Source organism: Pseudophryne corroboree, chromosome 6 (assembly GCF_028390025.1).
Source record: "Pseudophryne corroboree isolate aPseCor3 chromosome 6, aPseCor3.hap2, whole genome shotgun sequence".
Classification (NCBI taxonomy): domain Eukaryota; kingdom Metazoa; phylum Chordata; class Amphibia; order Anura; family Myobatrachidae; genus Pseudophryne; species Pseudophryne corroboree.
The window spans coordinates 560,469,929-560,491,642 of record NC_086449.1 but is presented as its reverse complement, the minus strand read 5'-3'; the positions used below and the strand labels follow the sequence as shown (position 1 = coordinate 560,491,642).

The following is a 21,714-nucleotide window of genomic DNA, read 5'->3' as shown; positions in this document are numbered from 1 at the left end:
TAAATTTACCCCTTTGTGTTAAATTAAAGCTGGGTACACACTGAGCAATTTGCCCTCCGATTGGGTGGATCAGACTGATATATCATTTAAATGAGCACAAATCCATGCGCTAAAGAGCAGCCTGTCAGCTATACACTCATTGAAGGTCTCCTCCACCCTTCACCACTGGTGCAAACAGTCAGAAAAAAATGGAGTGATAACTTAACCAGAGTGATCTGGGACTCTCCTTTAGGGTTTATTGCTACATTTTGTGAATTATTGGATTCATTTTTGTATTGTCATTTATGTATATTAAACTGTACTTCACTATATACATTTATTTTAATTTTTCATCCCTGAACTGATTCTTCTGCAACAGAGAAAAAAAACTGTTTGTCATTGATTGAAACCTGAAATCATTGAGGAGCGCTGGTTAAGTTACCACTCCAGACTGATATATCGCCTACATCGCTCAGTCTGTACACTCAATATGCGCCCTCCCGCGGTTGCATGCAATGTCATCAGGTTTGATGTGCTGCAATCAATCCTAGCGATAACGCTAGCAGTTTGGCGCCTATTGTGCCATGTACAGTAAACCAGACAACAAGCGATATGTCGGACTAATTTCACGTCACCTTCATGCCACTCCCTAGAACTAGGGACAGGCATGAAGGTTGTTCTGATGTGTACAGGAGCAATGATATATCGTATGCCACCAAATGATGCAAGATTGCAACATGTGTACTCTCAATCCCACTTGTTCTGGGCTCAAGGGAAATCAGCGGTAAAGTCGGAACGATTGGCATTCGCTCCAGTGTGTACCCAGCTTAAGAATACACTTATTATCAGATCCTATAACATGACTGAATGTTCTGCTCTCAAACTTAACACTTCTTTTCCTGTTGGAGTTTTGTAATTGTACATAATTAATGGTAAAGGTGTTTTTTATTACTTAAGTCAGCTCAGGTGTCTGCATAAGTAAATTAAGCGGAAAGTTTTGGGGCATAATAATTGGTACTGTGCACAAGAGGTCATATTGGAAAGTCTGTATTATGAAAAAAATTGCATACAGAATATCTTTTATTAAAATAGTAGAAAGTACAGTAGATCTGTCCATGCACAGTATAATTTTTATATTATGTTTACTATCTATATTTGTTGCTGAAAGTTTTGCTGTTTTAGATTATTGTTATACTTCTATTACCGTTTTGTACATACATTACATTAGTTTATTAAACAGCTATTTTGCTATGTTCTTTGCAATTCTTTTTATTTATAAAATTTATAAATAACTTTCATTTAGATTTGCATACAAACTTGTCAAATAATGTTGTATGGTAATACAGTAATAATCAGTATTCATTGCATAACGGACTGATATTTTTGCTATCCATGTCACAACCCCCAAGTGTACCAATTTCAGCAGGACAGTCAGTTTTCAGACACTGGGGGTCATTCCAAGCTGATCGTTTAGCACAGCTACGATCGTAAACTCAGACATGTGGGGGGACGCCCAGCACAGGGCTAGTCCGCCCCGCATGTCAGTGCCGGCCCCCCCGCACAAATACAAAAGCATCGCACAGCGGCAATGCCTTTGTATTTGAGGAGTAACTCCCGGCCAGCGCAGCTCCTGCAGCTGGCTGGGAGTTACTCGTCGCTCCCACTGGCCGCAGCGGCTGCGTGACACGTCACGCAGCCGCCGCAGCCCGCCCCCCCAGCGGTCCGGCCACGCCTGCCTTGGCCGGACCGCTCCCCCTAAACGGCAGCTTAACGCCGCCATTCAGCCCCCTCTCGCCCAGCGACCGCCTCTGTCTCAGAGGCGATCTCTGGGCACCAACGACTGCCATGCGCCAGCGCACTGCGGCGCCGGCGCATGCGCAGTTCCAACCCGATCGCTGCACTGCGACAAACTGCAGCGAGCGATCGGGTCGGAATGACCCCCACTGTCTCGCTGTCCACCAACAGGCCGCAGTATCCTGCAGGTGGGGGCAAGGTTGGGGCAACACTCAATCACTGGCACTGCTCTGCTCATAGATTTGAAAACCAAGCCCAATGATCTAGGCTCCAGCCATTTTTCAGCTGTTTTCTGTGTGTGAACGATCGTCTCAGCACCATACACTTATTAATACTCATACAAATTAGCATAGATTAAATATAATTAGGTAATATTACTCATTTATGTATATCGCACCAACATATTATGCAGTGCTTCACAAAGAATGCAATGTGTGCCTCTGCCACTAGTAAATGTCCCTCCCAAAATGTCCGCCTCCTCCTCTAGCATCCTCCAAAACTTTCTCCTTTGTGGTGCCGGCCATTTTGGGAGAGACATTTTGACAGTATTTCAAGCGGACGGCCAAACTGCATGAAATACTGTGCAAACACTGGCTGCACTCGCCCCGTGTGATTGCACGGCTTGCCTGGCCTTAAACAATGTCCTGTTTTCGCACTTGAGAATCCATAAGAAATCGCAGCAGTCTGTTATTTGCGTCCACCGCTGAATCAAACTCAGTGTCATCAGAAGCCAATTACACTACCCATATGGTGTCCGTCAACATCTGCCTTGGTCCGGGAGGGATATGATTAGTCTGTCACTTCCTGGGTCCCTGTGTACTCAGGTGGGGGTTCCTGGGATGAGGTTACAGGATCAGATTGCCACACTAAATGAGGGGGACTAATGTAAGACTTCGTCATATGTCGCTAGAACCGATTGTTGGCGAGCCCTGCCCAGAGGCGCAGAGTCTAACCCACCGGAAGGTTTTCAAAACTTGTGAACTGGAGAACTATAAAAAACACTAGAAGAAACAAAAGATGGTTAACCGAAGGCACTTGGTACTTGAGAACAGGTGAACTTGAAAACACTTGAAGAAATTAATGATTCTTGACTGATTGCACACGGTGCTTGAGAACATGTGAACTTGTTAACCCTTGAAGAAATTAATGATGGCTGACCGATGGCACTCGGTGTTTGAGAACTTGAAAACACTTGAACAAATGATGTTAAACCGATGGCACTCGGTACTTGAGAACTGGTGAACTTGGAAACACTCAGAGATGTTCGATGGTAATCGGTACTGGAGAACACATAGAGAGCCCACTAGTGTTAGTCGTGGGGGAAAACAATTGAATTGCCTCCTTAGTGAAATCTGTGTATAAGAAGTTCTGCATGTCTTCTGGTTAAATCTTGAACCACTTTTTGTGGAAACTGTTATTTTTTTTTAATTTATATTCTCTACTACATTATAACATTTACTGTGTTATTTTTTATAATGGGAAGATACTGGTCACATGCTTTTAGTTTCACATACCTTTGTCATCTCTCTAGATCCGGCACTTTGTTTCATATTTGGGTCAAATATAAACCTCGACTGCCAGCCTGGTATTACCAAGAAAAGCTTCTTAAGGTTGGAGATAGCCTTGTTCAGATCAATGTAAGTCAAGGTTATTAATGGGCAAAGCAGGACTGTTAAGTTACATTTATTTGTCGTAACTTCTTTTCAGTATTGCTGCAAATGTTTTAATTTATTGTCTAATTGGCATTAGTGAATAAATCTCAAAAAATCTTTCAGCCTAGCAGCTGATAATCATGCATGCTGTAGTTATGGAATATGGTCAATTATGAAATGGTCCATGAATTACTAATTCATAGTGATATTAGGTGGAGTCTAATGCCTTGAAGGTGGCTGTATGGTACTAAAGGGTACACACGGAGCGATGTTCACCTAATTTCTAAGCAATCTGACTAGATTGCTTAGAAATTAGAAACACATCGCTCCTTGCGTAGGGGTGCTGGCGATAACGATGCGCGGTCCCGTGTGCCGCTATCGCCGGTGCTAGATTGGCCTGCACAATCTAGCAGGTCGCTCATTTCACCGCTGAGTGAAATGAGCACCCCCCCCTCCCGTCCCCCCTCGCTCAACACACATCGCACTGTGCTGAGCGGTTCCGGTATGAATGGTCGACATGGACAAGTGGTCACCACATCAAAGGTCGACACATGAAACGGTCGACATTAGTTTTTTTACTTTTTTTGGAGTAGTTTTCTGCGTAAAGTGACGGGGAACCCCAATTAGTGCACCGCGTCTCCTCGCAGCTTCGGGCAAGGTGCCTCGCTCCGCTACCGCTGTGCTCTGCACAGGTTACCGTTCCCAATTGTAGTCCACATGGATCGTAAAGTATGGAAAAGTTCCACAAAAGAAAAAAAAGTGAAAAACTCATGTCGACCTTTTCATGTGTCAACCTTTCATGTGTTGACCATTTTCATGTGTCGACCATGTGTCCATGTCGATGTCGACCAATAGTGGTCGACTTAATGACTGTCGACCATAACATGGTCGACCATCCAAACGGATACCGTGCTGAGCGGGGGGGGAAGAGATGTGTGCTTAGCGGTCTGTGCTTGACCGCTCAGCACACATCTCCCTCCACATCTCGCAGTCTGTACGGCCCTTTACTAGGTATTATAAGTGATTGTGGGCAATAAAATAGTTTTAGGTGCAAATGAAACTTAAAAGCATAGTAGGTGTTATGGAAAAAAAAAAGAGTAGTCACATAAATTCTTGTACTTGTTTGATAGGACACTACAGTTGAAGTTATTAAGCAATATCTGCTTTCTCATGATTTCATTCAGGAGCATAAGTTGGCACTTTTCCAGTGCTATGAGCGGTATCTGGAACAGTTTTGCTCAGTTGACATCGATGACATTATAGATGTGGACCAATTTAAATCTATATTTTTTCCAAGTGGAACAAATGATAAAAAAGCTGCTCTGACGGTAAGTTTATACTTTATTTACATGTACGTTTGAGTACGTTTAATATATTTTAGCTGAAAGAGAATATTTGTTTCATTTCTGTAAAATCTGTCTGCTGTTGGAAACTTCAAATATATGGAGATGGATTATCACTTATTTCATCTTGTGGAAAGAAGGCTTTTATTTTAGAGAACATTTGCTGCTCTATATAATAATTATCTAAGTCCTCCTGTCTCTGACATGCTCAGTAGGTCAGAGTTCAATCCAACTGTCACTATGTTACATACATGTTGTACTTTGCTTACATTTGTAAGCAAAGTACACACTATATAATTATTGGACCGATTTGCCAATAATTGGCTCGATTTATCACATAGTGCAGAGGTTCCCAAACGCGGTCCTCAAGGCACCCCAACAGTCCAGGTTTTAGCTATATCAATAGCTCAGCACAGATGGTTAAATCAAATTGACTAGGGTGCTAATTAAGTCACTTGTGGTCCAGGCATGGATACATTTAAAACCAGGACCGTTGGGGTGCCTTGAGGACCGAGTTTGGGAACCTCTGACATAGTGTGTACGAATGATTGGTCAGCATTTCGCTGATAAATTGGGAAAATCTTCACCACAAACACGAACATTTGATTTTCCAATCTCTCGTTCCAAAGCAAAATTCTCAGCCACAATCCCCCGAGATTGAGCAGTCTGTGTGCATTCTCAATATTCTGCCCATATTTTCTATGTTTTCCTGTCACTATGTCATGCTCCTTGTGGGCGGACATGTGCAAATGCAGTGTGATGTGGCAGAAAGTCGGTTTCTTAAAAAAAAAAATATCTTTTAGTGTGTTTCTCATATAGTGGTGCTTACAATTTTCAGAAAATCGTCCAATTGTTGGGCCGACCAAAAAAAACATTGTGTACTTAGGGGGTTATCCAGTTGGAAGGTGTGCCGCGGAGCCAGAGCAGATTCCTGCACTTACAGAGTGCACTGTTGGCCCGGGCTCTTCTTAGTGGATTAGTCATGCTCCGGCCGTGACCTATGCCTTGAAGACGCGGCGGTGTGATATCATAGGTCACGGACGCCGCATCTCACCAGCCAGCCCACCCGCCTTCATACGCATCTTCCAGTTCCTGCCTGCATACACAGCTTTCCTTTCCCACCCACATCCACACCTGCCTGACCGCCCCTGCTCAGTATTCGCAGCACTCCACTAAGAACAACCCCCGCCACTGAGGGACAGGAAGGAGGACAGCTGACCGGTAGGGGCTAATATTTGACTTTATTTCTCCTGTGGGGAACAATAGGATTTATGTGGGGAGAATAAGGATTTATGGGGGGGAACAATGTGAATAATTCATGTGGGGAGCAACATGATTTATGTGGGGAGCAATGTAATTGATTTATGTGGGGAGCAATAGGATTTATGTATTGAGCAACATGATTTTTGTGGGGAGCAATGGGATTGTTTTTTCTGTGTAGGCCAAGGTATGTGTGGATTTTTTTTTACTGTGAGGGCCAATGTGTGTGTTTTGTTTATTTCTGTGGGGAACTTATGGTGTGCCTTGGCAATTTTAAAATATTGTTTGGTGTGCCGCGAGTAAAAAAAGGTTGAAAATCACTGGGCTAGACTATAATGAACATTCAAGTTTTTAAGTTAAACATTTAAATACTTGCTTACTGGTATAATTTAGCTGTTCATTAACAAACACTTAGTGTTATGAACAATTTGTGTAGTTGAATGCACGTTGACCAGCACAGCTGACCCTAGATTGCATGTAATGAATACTACGGGGTGTATTCAATTAAAGTCGGATTTCCCAACTTGTTGAATTAACGGGAGTTTAAGGTCAAATCCAGATTCGACCTATTCAATCATACTCCCGTTTAGCCGACAAGTCAGAAAATCTGACTTGTCGGAAAGCACGTGCCGCAGATCCGCCTGTTTTGTCGGATTCGCGGTTTTAGCCCCGTTTCCGACAATGTCAATCCGACTTTAAAAAAAGTCAGATTGGCATTGTCGGGAGTGGCCGAATCCTGTCGGATTTGCCCACTAATTGATTACTACATTGTCAGATCCTTTCTGTCGGAAAGGATTCGACAAGCATTGAATACACCCGTATAACTAATTAATACAGGCTACCAGTGAGAAAAATGTTATGTGGATGAAAGGTGATAGATTACTCTTTATTTGACTATGCAAACAACAGCCCAATATACCTTCATTAACTATGTATTATTGAGTCAAATTTGAAGTACAAGTAATAATAATTGCATGCAAATCATGATATTACAAATGTTGCTAAGCATAGATTGGTTGCATAGTGACCACAGAGTGAGGAGTGCAGAGTGATGTATACATACATTAGAAATTGCAAAGAAATTCATCTGCAGTTGTTTTAGGTGTTTGATGTTTTCGTCCAGTTTAAGTCATACTTGCCTACTTTTGAAAAAGCATTTCAGGGAGATTGTGAAAGTGACACCTATAACCGTGGGCGCGTGTCATGAAAATGACTTACATCCAAATGTAAATGAGCCCCAAAGTTAGTAAGAATCTACTTTTTGAAGAAAAGACACTGATATTTTGCAGGATTTGTTCATGTATTGTATTCCACAAGAGGTTCCATATACTGTAAGTGGCCACGAGGGGTGTAGTATGGTATGCCAGTGGCCGGGCTCCCGGCCACCAGCATACCGACAGTGTGGCGAGCGCAAAGGAGCCCCTTGCGGGCTCGCTGCGCTCGCCACACTGCGGGCACGGTGGCGCGCTACCACGCTATTTATTCTCCCTCCAGGGGGTTTGTGGACCCCTACGAGGGAGAATAGCTGTCGGTAGGCCGGCATACTGAAGACCACCCGCCACGAGAAACCTTATTTAAAATGCATGTAGCCATAGCCCTATAACCAATGCAGGAAAATGGCACTGATGATCCCATTTGAATGTATGTATCTCTGATTTATTTTTTTCCCCAAGAATGTAACAGCTACATAATAACTTATTGAACACACAGTATGAACACCTTGGTAATGCAATGACTTCAACAGTAAATGTGCAGAAGGATATAGCAGTACAGTTCCTAGTAGCGCAGAGGTAATAAATGTTGTGGCTATGCAGAACAAGATGACAAAGTCCTTGCCAGACCCGGAGTTGGTAAGTACGTAGGCCACAGCTAACTGCTGTGATGAGGAACGAGCTGGTACTGCCCAGCAGGTGATGCACAGGAGGCTGGGCTTAACACAGGTGCACAGGGGTTGAAGTGGTACTTGGAAGAACTGTCCGAGACTACCGGATGGAACCGGTGCAAACGAAAAGGTGTGCTGAACTCACCGCTGAAGTTAGAGTCCGATGGTGAGTATCGATGGAAACTGTGGTTCGATGTTGTGTGGTAGAAGATTCAGAGCAATATTGGAATACCGCTGGTGACAGAGAGTGGTACTGGAGATGATGAAGAACCCCGCTTAAAGGCTGATAGTGACACAGGAGCACTGCTGTAAGCTGGAAGCGATGTTGATGCATCGCTGGAACTCGGTGACAAATTCACTATGGAGCATAGAGAGCGATGCTGCAGACAATAGAAGCAGGGAGCGATACCAGGACACCGCTGGAGGCTGGAAACGAAGCAGGACCTACGCTGTAACCTCGAGGCCGGTGGCAGATCGCAGCAGATAACCGGGAGCAATGCTGGAACACTGTAGAAGTCAGGCTGCACCGCAGGATGGTAACTGGTGCGGGTCTCTTAGTGGAGCAAGATCACAGGAGCTGGAATACCTGGAAGCACAAGCTGAAGAATCCACAAACAGGAGAGCTATGTATACAGGGTTAGTCCCGCATCGGGCGCTGCAGCCATGGCAAAAATCACAGCCAGTGCCAGAGCCTACTGCACCGTGGAAAGGAGGGTGCCCATGCGGAGTCTGCACACATCCCCCTCCTCTGTTAAAACGCCCCTGCGTGTAACGTGAAAATCTGCACATGCGCACTGCATTACACATGGAAATCAGTAAAAATAATCCACATTAATTTTCACTGCAAGTCTGTTATATTCTCACTGGTTCTTACAGGAAATACACATAATGCTTTATGGATGTTACCAACCAATGCTAGGACTGTATAAGAGCAGGCTGGTAAGACACGGGGGGATAAGAGGACACCCAGTCAAAGCATTCTCTGGTGTCCGTGTCTTTTACTCACGTCCCCAGCTGAAACCAGAAGTAAGAAGCAAATTCAGCGTCTGGCTCTCCTCTATGTGTGTCCCGATTTGTAACCCAGGATACTTATTATAAGCGCTTTCCACTGCGATCAGTGGTGCACAGTCTCAATTGGTGCTGCTATTAGTAAAACAGCTTATTTCAGGTGCAGTTTGACCAGCAACCCGCACCTCCGGCCAGCAAGGATGGCATTACATCCGGCTCTTAGCCGAACGCCATTCAGTGTGAGATGCTCAGTGTGACTGAGATGCTCCGAGGGGAGTAACATACTACAGTGCATCCGGAAAGTATTCACTGCGCTTCACTTTTTCCACATTTTGTTGTGTTACAGCCTTACTCATACGTCCTAGAGGATGCTGGGGTCACTTCAAGAACCATGGGGTATAGACGGGATACGCAGGAGCCATGGGCACTTTAAGACTTTCAAAGGGGTGTGAACTGGCCGGGGGGGTGGGGGGGGGGGGGGCACAGTGATTTTTGGTGCAATATAAGTTATTTTGAAAGCGCTGCAGGTCTGGGACATTCTGTAACTGTGTCAGAACCTGGTTTAAGCGCTGGGTTGTGAGCTGGCAAACTTCCTCTGTGTCTCACTGACAGGCTTTATTGTGGGTCTGTCCCCTATATGCCCAGTGTGTCTGTGTGTGCTGGGTGCACGTGTGTCGGCATGTCTGAGGCTGAAGGCTCTTCCCAGGAGGAGACTATGTTGGGGACGCAGACGGCTGTGGGAGTGACCCTGTCGGCATCGCCGACAACTGATTGGGTGAATGTTTTGAGTGCTCTGAATGCTAATGTGGCTCTGATAAATAAGAGATTGGATAAATCTGAATCTCAGAACCAGGCTTGGAAGAAATCCGTAGAGGATGTGTTGTTACAAGTCCAGACCCCCTCGGGGGTCACAAAAACGTTAATTTACCCAGCTGGCAGACACGGATACCGACACGGACACTGACTCAAGTGTCGACTGTAGTGATGCCAGATTAGATCCAAAATTGGCAAAGAGCATTCAGTACATGATTATGGCTATAAAAGATGTATTACATATCACTGAGGACCCTACTGTTCCTGGTACTAGGGCCTGTATGTATAAAGGAAAGAAACCTGAGGTAACGTTTCCTCCCTCTCATGAACTGAACACGCTTTGTGAAAAGGTTTGGGAAAATCCTGACAAAAAGTTTCAGTGGCGTATCCGTTTCCCTCTGGGGATAGGGAAAAATGGGAGTCACCCCCCATTGTGGACAAAGCTCTGTCACGGCTGTCCAAATAGGTGGCTCTTCCGTCCCCTGACACGGCAGCTCTAAAGGATCCTGCGGATCGTAGGCAGGAGAATACTCAGACCAGCCATTGCATCTGCGTGGGTGAGTAGTGCTATCGAAAGATGGGCAGATAACTTGTCATCTGAAATAGATACCCTGGATAGGGATAGCATTCTTTTGACACTAGGTTATATCAGGGACGCTGCAGTCTACCTAAAAGAAGCTGCAAGGGATATTGGCCTCTTGGGATCAAGTGCCAATGCCATGGCAGTCTCAGCTAGAAGAGCATTGTGAATTCATCAATGGCATGCTGATGCTGACTCTAAGAAAGCTATGGAGTCTCTACTGTATAAGGGCGGTGTATTGTTTGGTGACGGCCTCGCTGAGTTGGTATCTACGGCTACCGTGGGTAAGTCATCATTTTTAACTTATGTGCCTGCACCACAAAAGAAAGCACATCACTATCAGATGCAGTCTTTTCGACCCAATAAATACAGAAAAAGCAGAGGGTCTTCCTTCCTTGCTACTAGAGGAAAGGGAAAAGGTAAACGATCATCGGCCGTGGCCGGTTCCCAGGAGCAGAAGTCCTCTCCGACTTCTGCCAAATCCACCGCATGACGCTGGGGCTCCTCTGCGGGAGTCCGCACCAGTGGGGGCATGTCTCAGGTTCTTCAGTCAGTTCTGGGCTCATCCGGTCCTGTACCCATGGGTTTTAGAAATAGTGTCCCAGGGGTACAAACTGGAGTTTCAAGACGTTCCCCCTCGCCGATTTTTCAAATCGGCCTTACAAGCTTCTCTTCCGGACAGGAAGGTCGTATGTGCCGCAATACAAAAATTGTGTCTCAATCAAGTCATTGTCAGGGTTCCCCCGTCACAACAGGGAGAAGGCTTTTACTCGAGCCTGTTCGTGGTCCCGAAGCCAGACGGCTCAGTCAGACCAATCCTGAATCTCAAATTCCTCAATTTCTACCTGAAAAAATTCAAATTCAAGATGGAATCTCTCCGGGCAGTGATCTCAGGTCTGGAGGAGGGAGATTTTACGGTGTCGGTAGACATAAAGGATGCCTACTTACATGTTCCCATTTATCCTCCACATCAGGCTTACCTGAGGTTTGCAGTTCAGGATTGTCATTACCAATTTCAGACGTTGCCGTTTGGTCTGTCCACGGCTCCGAGGGTTTTCACCAAGGTAATGGCCGAAATGATGGTTCTCCTGCGCAAGCAAGGAGTCATAATTATCCCCTACTTGGATGATCTCCTGATAAATGCGAGATCCAGGGAACAATTACTGCAGAACGTTACGCTATTCCTGACAATTCTGCAGCAACATGGTTGGCTCCTAAACTTGCCAAAATCACAGTTGGTTCCGACGAGACGGCTGTCGTTTTTGGGAATGATTCTGGACACAGAACTACAGAGAGTTTTTCTTCCAGTGGAAAAGGCTCTGGAAATTCAGGACCTGGTCAAACAAATTATGAAACCACCAAGAGTATCGATCCATCTATGCACTCGGTTGCTGGGGAAGATGGTGGCGGCCTACGAGGCCATTCAGTTTGGCAGATTCTATGCCAGAGTGTTTCAGTGGGACCTGTTGGACAAGTGGTCCGGGTCCCATCTGCACATGCACCGAAGGATAACCTTGTCTTCCAAGACCAGAATCTCGTTCTGGAGTTAAGGGCCATTCACATCGGCCTTCTGCAAGCGGAACTTCTTCTTCGCAATCTTGATTCAGTCGGACAACATAACAGCAGTAGCGTACATAAACCGCTCTGTCAGCGGTCTTCATTCCAGGAGTGGACAACTGGGAAGCGGACTTCCTCAGCAGACACGATCTCCATCCAGGAGAGTGTGGTCTTCATCAAGAGGTCTTTGCAGAAGTGACAAGTCTTTGGGGAATTCCTCAAATAGACATGATGGCGTCTCGCCTCAACAAGAAACTTCAGAGATATTGTTGCAGGTCGAGAGACCCTCAAGCAATAGCAGTGGACGCCCTAGTGACACCGTGGGTGTTTCAGTCGGTGTACATCTTTCCTCCGCTTCCACTCATTCCAAATGTGATAAAGATCATAAGAAGAACAAAGGTTCAAGCGATCCTCATTGTTCCAGACTGGCCAAGGAGGGCTTGGTATCCAGATCTTCAGGAATTACTCATAGGAGATCCCTGGCCTCTTCCTCTGAGGGAGGATCTGTTACAGCAGGGGCCGTGCGTGTTCCAAGACTTACCGCGACTTCGTTTGACAGCTTGGAGGTTGAATGCCGGATCTTAGCCCAAAAGGGTATTCCCAAGGAAGTCATCCCCACTCTTATTCAGGCTAGGAAAGGGGTAACGTCTAAACATTACCACCGTATTTGGAGAAAATACGTGTCTTGGTGTGAATCCAAGTGTTAGGCGCCGGGGTCCGCTCGTCGGTGCGGCCCGGCGCCTAGCAACCAGGGACGCCGTACGCGGACAGCCGCCGGCTCCCTGGCAACGCTGGACGCCGGGCGCGCTGAGCCGCACGGACCCTAGCAACGGGGACGCCACTGGCGGACCGTGTTCCCCGTTGCTAGGTTTTAAGAGTTAATGTATTCTCCTGCTCTCTGGCCATGCAGCAAGGCAGCTGCACGGCATTTATTCTAATCAGCCTTTTGGCAGCTGATTGGAGGACTCCTTGTTAAATACACTCCCAGGGCTTCTCACAGACGCCGGTAATAGCTTCTTGCATGCTGTTTCTGTTTGCTGAGAGTCTGTTCCAGTCTTGCTGTATCCGGTCATTCCAGTATTCGGAAGTCCTGAACTCGGAAGTTTGTCATCTTATTCCTGGAGTCCTGACTAATCACCATATAACATCCAGTGGTGTTCGTGAGTCGCGGCCTTGCCGTGTATTGCGGCTTGTCCGCTTTATTATTTATTATTTGTGTTTTGGAGCATTCTGCGGAGGGTTCCGCTTCCACAGGTCCACTCTGGTATCCGGCGGTGCTGGGTAGGAGTATTGGACAAGTGGATTTTGGTTGTCCTTTTCCCTGGCGGGTTTCCGCACATACTTCTGTTTTTGTTAGTTAGCTTATTGCCCCTGGCCTGTTGTCAGTCAGAGGTCCTCTTGTTATCATCCTGCCTCGGATTTCCCTTTGTCTCTCACTAAGACCGGGGGGCACCGGAGTTGGGCAGACATAATCCGCCCTTCAAACGTGGCTGCCAGGGGCTCAAGAAACCATAGTCTCGCAGGGGATTTCCGATAGCACGGGTGAGACAATAGAGTTAGGGCGCCAGGGGCAACTAGTCTTCCCTGCTCCCGTTACCTGCATTCCATTCCAGCGCTCTGGTCCTTGTCATAAAATCTCCTCCGGTCAGGAGTGCTGGAATCATAACATTATTACCGGCCATACCAAAACTTAAAATTTAAACGGAGTTTAATTTTTATTCAGTTTTTTGTAAGAAATTGTCGGCCTCATGAATCCAACAGGGTTAGGACCAAATCCTGGTCAGCTCTTAGTCAGTCAGATTCAAGAACTTACTCAGATGGTTCAGGATCTTTCCCTTCGGGTGAAGTCGCAGGAAGATCTTTTACGAACTTCCCGAGGGTAGTTCCTGAACCAAAAATGCATTTGCCTGACCGTTTTTCTGGGGATAGAAAAGAGTTTTTTAATTTTAAAGAATCCTGTAAACTTTATTTTCGTTTAAGACCGATCTCCTCGGGTACTGAATCTCAGCGGGTCGGGATTATTATTTCTTTGCTCCAGGGGGATCCCCAGACTTGGGCATTTGGTTTAAAAGCAGATGATCCGGTGTTGCTGTCAGTAGACGCTTTTTTTGGGTCTTTAGGACTGTTATATGACGACCCTGATAGAGAGGCATCCGCTGAAGGTCAGTTGCGCGCTCTCAGACAGGGTAGGAATCCCGCAGAGGTTTATTGTACGGAGTTTCGCCGGTGGTCGAACGACTGTGGCTGGAATGACCCAGCCCTGCGCAGTCAGTTTCGCCTCGGCTTATCAGAATCAATTAAAGACAGTCTCCTCCAGTATCCCGCTCCTGAGACTCTCGATAAACTCATGGAGCTTTCTATTAAGATTGATCGTCGTCTCAGAGAGCGGAAGGCTGAAAAAGGAGCATCGGTCAGGTCATCTCCGTGTGTATATTCCATCCCTGAGGACATAGAGGAGCCCATGCAGATGGGTCTCTCCCGGTTGTCTCCTGAAGAGAGAGCCAGAAGGCAAAACTCTGGTCTTTGTTTGTACTGTGGGGGTAAGGGACATTTTGCTCGTAATTGTCCGAATAAGTCGGGAAACGCCTTGACCAGGTGAATTGTGAGGGGGTTCACCTAGGTCTGCAGCTTATCTCCTCGCATAACTCCCTTTTAGTCCCAGCTAAGGTTTCCTTTGGCAGCCTCAGTTCCTTGGTGTCGGCTTTTGTCGACAGTGGAGCCGCAGGAAACTTTATGGATTTTACTTGGGCCAAGACCTTAGGCATTCCTCAGTTATCTTTGGGTAGGAGTGTCACCATGCATGGTTTAGATGGGAGTCCACTGTCCAATGGGGTTATTTCCCTCTGTACATCCCCTGTACTACTTACGGTAGGAGCTCTTCATTCGGAAAAGATCGAGTTCTTCCTTACCCATTGCCCAGCAGTTCCAGTGGTTCTGGGTCACCCTTGGCTGGCCTTTCACAATCCCACCATTGATTGGCGGTCAGGGGAGATTTCTCAATGGGGTGCCTTCTGTGATAAGGAATGTATTTCGTTTCCAGTCAGAATAGCTGCTGCAATTCCTGAACTCATTCCCGTGGAGTACCAGGAGTTTGCTGATGTGTTCTCCAAGGGCAATGCAGACCTTCTGCCTCCCCATCGGCCTTATGATTGCGCCATTGAGCTAATTCCCGGTGCCGCATTGCCAAAGGGAAGGTTATATGCTTTATCCGGGCCAGAAACTGCGGCCATGAATGACTATGTTAAAGAGAGCCTAGGGAAAGGATTTATTAGGTCATCTAAATCTCCTTTAAGTGCAGGCTTCTTCTTTGTGGAGAAAAAGGATGGCTCACTCAGACCTTGCATTGACTATAGAGCCTTAAATAAAATCTCAGTTAAAAATACTTATCCTCTGCCGCTGATTTCTGTCCTCTTTGATCAGCTGCGTTCGGCTGTGATTTTCTCCAAAATCGATCTAAGAGGAGCGTATAACCTCATCCGAATCAGGTCCGGAGATGAGTGGAAGACAGCCTTCAGTACTCAGTCGGGTCACTACGAGTACCTAGTGATGCCGTTCGGCTTGTCTAACGCTCCAGCAGTTTTCCAGGACCTCATTAACGATGTGCTCCGTGACTTCCTAGGGAAATTCGTGGTCGCTTACTTAGACGACATCCTGATTTATTCTGACTCTATTGAACAACATGTTACCCAGGTGCGTCAGGTTCTTCAAAAGTTACGTGAGAATCATCTATATGCCAAGCTGGAGAAATGCGAGTTTCATGTCACGGAGGTATCTTTTTTAGGATACATTATTTCCCCTCGGGGATTTTTCATGGAACCAAAGAAGCTTCAGGCCATCCTTAGTTGGGCGCAACCCACCAATTTAAAAGCAATTCAGCGCTTTTTAGGGTTTGCGAATTATTACAGGAGGTTTATTCATTCCTTCTCCGACCTGGTTGCTCCCATTGTGGCCCTGACAAAGAAAGGAGCGGATCCTACCAACTGGTCGCGTGAAGCGGAGTTGTCCTTTCGGGCCTTGAAACAAGCTTTTGTCTCGGCTCCAGTCCTTAGACATCCCAATCCAGGATTGCCCTTCGTGGTGGAGGTTGATGCCTCGGAGGTTGGAGTAGGGGCTATACTATCTCAAAAGGATCCAGAGTCTCAGGAACTACATCCTTGTGCCTTTATGTCTAGGAAATTCTCCTCCGCTGAATCCAACTATGACGTTGGTAACCGGGAACTACTGGCAATAAAATGGGCTTTCGAGGAGTGGAGGCATTGGCTGGAGGGAGCAACACATACCATTTCAGTATTGACTGACCATAAGAATCTGCAATACATCGAATCAGCTAAGCGGCTGAATGCCCGGCAGGCTCGTTGGGCTTTGTTCTTTACTCGTTTCAAGTTTATTATAACTTTCAGGCCAGGTTCCAAGAATACCAAGGCAGATGCTCTGTCACGCAGTTTTCTTCCGGTTCATGATAACAGTCCTGTTACTCCCATACTTCCATCTTCAGTCATTTGGGCAGGCCTCACACAAGATTTATTTACCCAGTTAAAACAGCTTCAACACCAAGCTCCTGGAAATTCTCCTGCTGGTCGTCTTTACGTCCCTGAGTTCCTGAGAGCTAATGTTTTGACTGAGTTCCATGATAACAAAGTTTCCGGGCATCCAGGGATCTCTAAGACATTGGAGTTAGTCTCCCGCTCAGTATGGTGGCCTGGTCTTTCTAAAGACGTTAAGGAGTTTGTTTCTTCATGTCAGGTTTGTGCACAGCATAAGGTTCCCCGTTCCTTGCCTATCGGGCAACTTATGCCCTTGAATGTCCCTCTCAGGCCATGGTCTCATATTTCCATGGATTTTGTGGTGGACCTTCCCCTTTCAGCTGGATGCAGAGTCATTTGGGTGGTAGTAGACCGTTTTAGCAAGATGGCTCATTTCATTGCCCTTCCCCGACTGCCATCTGCCCAAGGATTGGCAGTGTTGTTTCTCCGCCATATTTTCAGACTTCATGGGTTGCCCACTGATATTGTTTCTGATCGGGGTCCACAATTCGTTGCACAATTCTGGAAGTGTTTTTGTGCTTCATTAAAGATGAGATTGTCATTAACATCTGGTTACCACCCACAGTCCAACGGGCAAACCGAGCGAGTTAACCAATCATGGAAACAGTATTTGCGTTTGTACTCAGCCAAACTCCAGAATGATTGGTCCGAGTTTCTTCCATTAGCGGAGTTTGCTTACAATAATTCTTGTCATTCCTCCACCAACGTGTCTCCATTCTTTTCAGTTTTTGGTTTTCACCCCAGAGCTAATTCTTTTTTTCAACATTCCTCAGTTTCCTCGCTAACCTTAACCTCCCATCTCAGAGCCATTTGGAAAAAAGTGCACCTTGCTCTCAGAAAAGCGGCCTTTCGTGAGAAAAATTTTTCTGACCGGCTCCGACGTCCTTGCAATTTTAAGGTGGGAGATAGGGTATGGTTGTCGACTCGTAACATTAGATTTCGACAATCTTCAGCTAGGTTGGGACCCAAATTTATTGGACCATTTCATATCATTAAAAAAGTTAACCCAGTTGCTTTCCGGTTACGTTTACCAAAATCTCTTCGGATTGGTAATACGTTTCATTGCTCCCTGTTGAAGCCATACATTTCTTCCAATAAATTTCCTCGGAAGATCTCTCAGGGAAGATCTCCAGTGGATGTACAGGGACAACAGGAGTTCCTGGTGGAGAAGGTTCTCGATTCCAAGTTGTCCAGGTGCCGGCTTTATTTTCTGGTTCACTGGAAAGGTTATGGTCCAGAGGAAAGGTCCTGGGTCCTGGATAAGGATCTTCATGCCCCAAGGCTCAAGAGGGCATTTTTTCGGGAGTTTCCTTGGAAGCCTGGCTTTAGGGGTTCCTTGACCCCTCCTCAAGGGGGGGGTACTGTTAGGCGCCGGGGTCCGCTCGTCGGTGCGGCCCGGCGCCTAGCAACCAGGGACGCCGTACGCGGACAGCCGCTGGCTCCCTGGCAACGCTGGACGCCGGGCGCGCTAAGCCGCACGGACCCTAGCAACGGGGACGCCACTGGCGGACCGTGTTCCCCGTTGCTAGGTTTTAAGAGTTAATGTATTCTCCTGCTCTCTGGCCATGCAGCAAGGCAGCTGCACGGCATTTATTCTAATCAGCCTTTTGGCAGCTGATTGGAGGACTCCTTGTTAAATACACTACCAGGGCTTCTCACAGACGCCGGTAATAGCTTCTTGCATGCTGTTTCTGTTTGCTGAGAGTCTGTTCCAGTCTTGCTGTATCCGGTCATTCCAGTATTCGGAAGTCCTGAACTCGGAAGTTTGTCATCTTATTCCTGGAGTCCTGACTAATCACCATATAACATCCAGTGGTGTTCGTGAGTCGCGGCCTTGCCGTGTATTGCGGCTTGTCCGCTTTATTATTTATTATTTGTGTTTTGGAGCATTCTGCGGAGGGTTCCGCTTCCACAGGTCCACTCTGGTATCCGGCGGTGCTGGGTAGGAGTATTGGACAAGTGGATTTTGGTTGTCCTTTTCCCTGGCGGGTTTCCGCACATACTTCTGTTTTTGTTAGTTAGCTTATTGCCCCTGGCCTGTTGTCAGTCAGAGGTCCTCTTGTTATCATCCTGCCTCGGATTTCCCTTTGTCTCTCACTAAGACCGGGGGGCACCGGAGTTGGGCAGACATAATCCGCCCTTCAAACGTGGCTGCCAGGGGCTCAAGAAACCATAGTCTCGCAGGGGATTTCCGATAGCACGGGTGAGACAATAGAGTTAGGGCGCCAGGGGCAACTAGTCTTCCCTGCTCCCGTTACCTGCATTCCATTCCAGCGCTCTGGTCCTTGTCATAAAATCTCCTCCGGTCAGGAGTGCTGGAATCATAACACCAAGAAGGCTCCTACGGAAGAATTTCAGCTAGGACGTTTTCTCCATTTTCTACAAGCCGGTGTGGATGTGGGCCTAAAGTTGGGCTCCATTAAAGTACAAATTTCAGCCTTATCGATTTTCTTCCGAAAACAATTGGCCTCCCTTCCAGAAGTTCAGACGTTTGTGAAAAGCGTGTTGCACATCCAACCTCCCTTTGTGCCCCCTGTGGCACCGGCACCGTGGGATCTTAACGTGGTGTTGCAATTCCTTCAATCTCATTGGTTTGAACCTTTACAAAAGGTGGAGTTGAAATTCCTCACTTGGAAAGTGGTCATGCTGTTGGCCTTGGCATCCGCCAGGCGGGTGTCTGAATTGGCGGCCTTGTCTCACAAGAGCCCTTATTTGATCTTCCATGAAGATAGAGCTGAGTTGAGGACTCGTCAGCAGTTTCTGCCGAAAAGTGGTTTCGTCGTTCCACTTGAACCAACCTGTTGTGGTGCCAGTGGCTACTGACGCCTTGCTGGAATCTAAGTTTCTCGACGTAGTCAGAGCTTTGAAAATTTATGTGGCCAGAACGGCTCAGTTTAGGAAAACGGAGACTTTGTTTGTCCTGTATGCTCACAACAAAATTGGAGCTCCTGCTTCCAAACAGACTATTGCGCGCTGGATCTGTCATACGATTCAGCAGGCTCATTCTACGGCTGGATTGCCGTTACCGAAATTGGTGAAGGCCCATTCTACCAGAAAGGTGAGCTCGTCCTGGGCGGCTACCCGGGGGGTATCGGCATTACAACTTTGCCGAGCGGCTACTTGGTCGGGTTCAAACACCTTTGCGAAGTTCTAGAAGTTTGATACCCTGGCTGATGAGGACCTCATGTTTGGTCAATCGGTGCTGCAGAGTCATCCGCACTCTCCCGCCCGTTCTAGAGCTTTGGTATAAACCTCATGGTTCTTGAAGTGACCCCAGCATCCTCTAGGACATATGAGAAAATAGGATTTTAATACCGACCGGTAAATCCTTTTCTCTTAGTCCGTAGAGGATGCTGGGCGCCCGTCCCAGTGCATACTGTATCTGCAGTTATTAGTTGTGGTTACACACATGTTGTGTTACGTTTATAGTCAGCCTGTTGCTGATGTTGTTCATGCCGTTGACTTGCATTGTGTTGAATGCCATGTTGTACGGCGTGCTTGAGGTGTGAGCTGGTATGTATCTCACCTTAGTTTAACAATAAATCCTTTTCCTCTAAATGTCCGTCTCCCTTGGCACAGTTCCTATAACTGGAGCCTGGAGGAGGGGCATAGAGGGAGGAGCCAGTTCACACCCCTTTGAAAGTCTTAAAGTGCCCATGTCTCCTGCGGATCCCGTCTATACCCCATGGTTCTTGAAGTGACCCCAGCATCCTCTACGGACTAAGAGAAAAGGATTTACCAGTAGGTATTAAAATCCTATTTTTTCCAAAATGGAAAAAAACATTCATTTATTCCCTCAAAATTCTACACACAATACCCCATAATGACAATGTGAAAAAAAAGTTTTTTGTGATTCTTGCAAATTTGTTCAAAATAGAAAACTAAGAAATCACATGTACATAAATATTCACAGCCTTTGCCATGAAGCTCAAAATTGAGCTCAAGTGCATCCTGTTTCCACTGATCATCCTTGAGATGTTCCTACAGCTTAATTGGAGTGCACCTGTGGTAAATTCAGTTGATTGGACATGATTTGGAAAGGCACACACCTGTATATATAAGGTTCCACACTTGACAGTGCATGTCTGAGCACATACCAAGCATGAAGTCAAAGGAATTGTCTGTACACCTCCGAGACAGGATTGTCTCGAGGCACAAATCTGGGGAAGGGTACAGAAAAATTCTGCTGCTTTGAAGGTCCCAATGAGCACAGTGGCTTCCATAAATGGAAGAAGTTCGGAACCACCAGGACTCGGAACCACCAGGAGCTAGCCAGCCATCTAAACTGAGTGATCAGGGGAGAAGGGCCCTAGTCAGGGAGGTGGCCAAGAACCCGTCAGAGCTACAGCATTTCTCTGTGGAGAGAGGCGAACCTTCCAGAAGGACAACCATCTCTGCAGCAACCCACCAATCAGGCCTGTATGGTAGAGTGGCCAGGTGGAAGCCACTCCTTAGTAAAAAGCACATGGCAGCCCATCTGGAGTTTGCCAAAATGCACCTAAGTCTGATGAGACAAAGTTTGAACTCTGGCGTGAAGGCCAGGCGTCATGTTTGGTGGAAACCAGGCACCACTCATCACCAGGCCAATAACATCCCTACAGTGAAGCATGGTGGTGGCAGTATCATGCTGTGGGGATGTTTTTCAGCGGCAGAAACTGGGAGACTAGTTAGGATAGAGGGAAAGATGAATGCAGCAATGTACAGAGACATCCTGGATGAAAATCTGCTCCAGAGTGCTCTTGACCTCAGACTGGGGGACAGTTCATCTTTCAGCAGGGCATCGACCCTAAGCACACAGCCAAGATATCAAAGGAGTGGCTTCAGGACAAATCTGCGAATGTCCTTGAGTGGCCCAGCCAGAGCCCAGACTTGAATCCGAGTAAAGTAAAGTAAAGCTGAACCAGGTAATTATAGACCAGTTAGTCTTACATCTATAGTGGGGAAAGTATTGGAAGGTATTCTAAGAGATAGTATTCAGAAGTTCCTTGAAACCAATAAGGTCATTAAAAGGAATCAACATGGGTTTATGAAGGACAGATCCTGTCAAACCAACTTACTTGGCTTTTATGAAACAGTAAGCGCAAACCTAGATCAGGGTAAAGACGTGGATGTAATCTTTTTAGACTTTGCCAAAGTGTTCGATACTGTACCACACATGAGACTTATCTACAAGCTACAAGAATCAGGGCTAGGAAGCACAATATGCACTTGGGTCAAAAACTGGTTAGATAATAGGAAGCAGCGCGTTGTGGTTAATGGATCTTTTTCAACTTGGACTGAAGTGCTAAGTGGTGTGCCGCAA

At 46.5% G+C, this 21,714-nt stretch overlaps 1 protein-coding gene across 3 annotated transcripts in view; it reads left to right on the top strand.

Annotated features, from left to right (window-relative positions):
- The window catches only part of CFAP54 (cilia and flagella associated protein 54), a 736,502-nt gene that overhangs the window by 25,564 nt on the left and 689,224 nt on the right, over window positions 1-21,714 (top strand). For all 3 annotated transcript variants that reach the window (XM_063927747.1, XM_063927746.1, XM_063927748.1), the window contains exons 2-3: window positions 3,305-3,410; window positions 4,610-4,753. In XM_063927747.1, coding sequence (XP_063783817.1) covers window positions 3,305-3,410; window positions 4,610-4,753 — 250 coding nt within the window. The remainder of the gene's footprint in view (window positions 1-3,304; window positions 3,411-4,609; window positions 4,754-21,714) is intronic.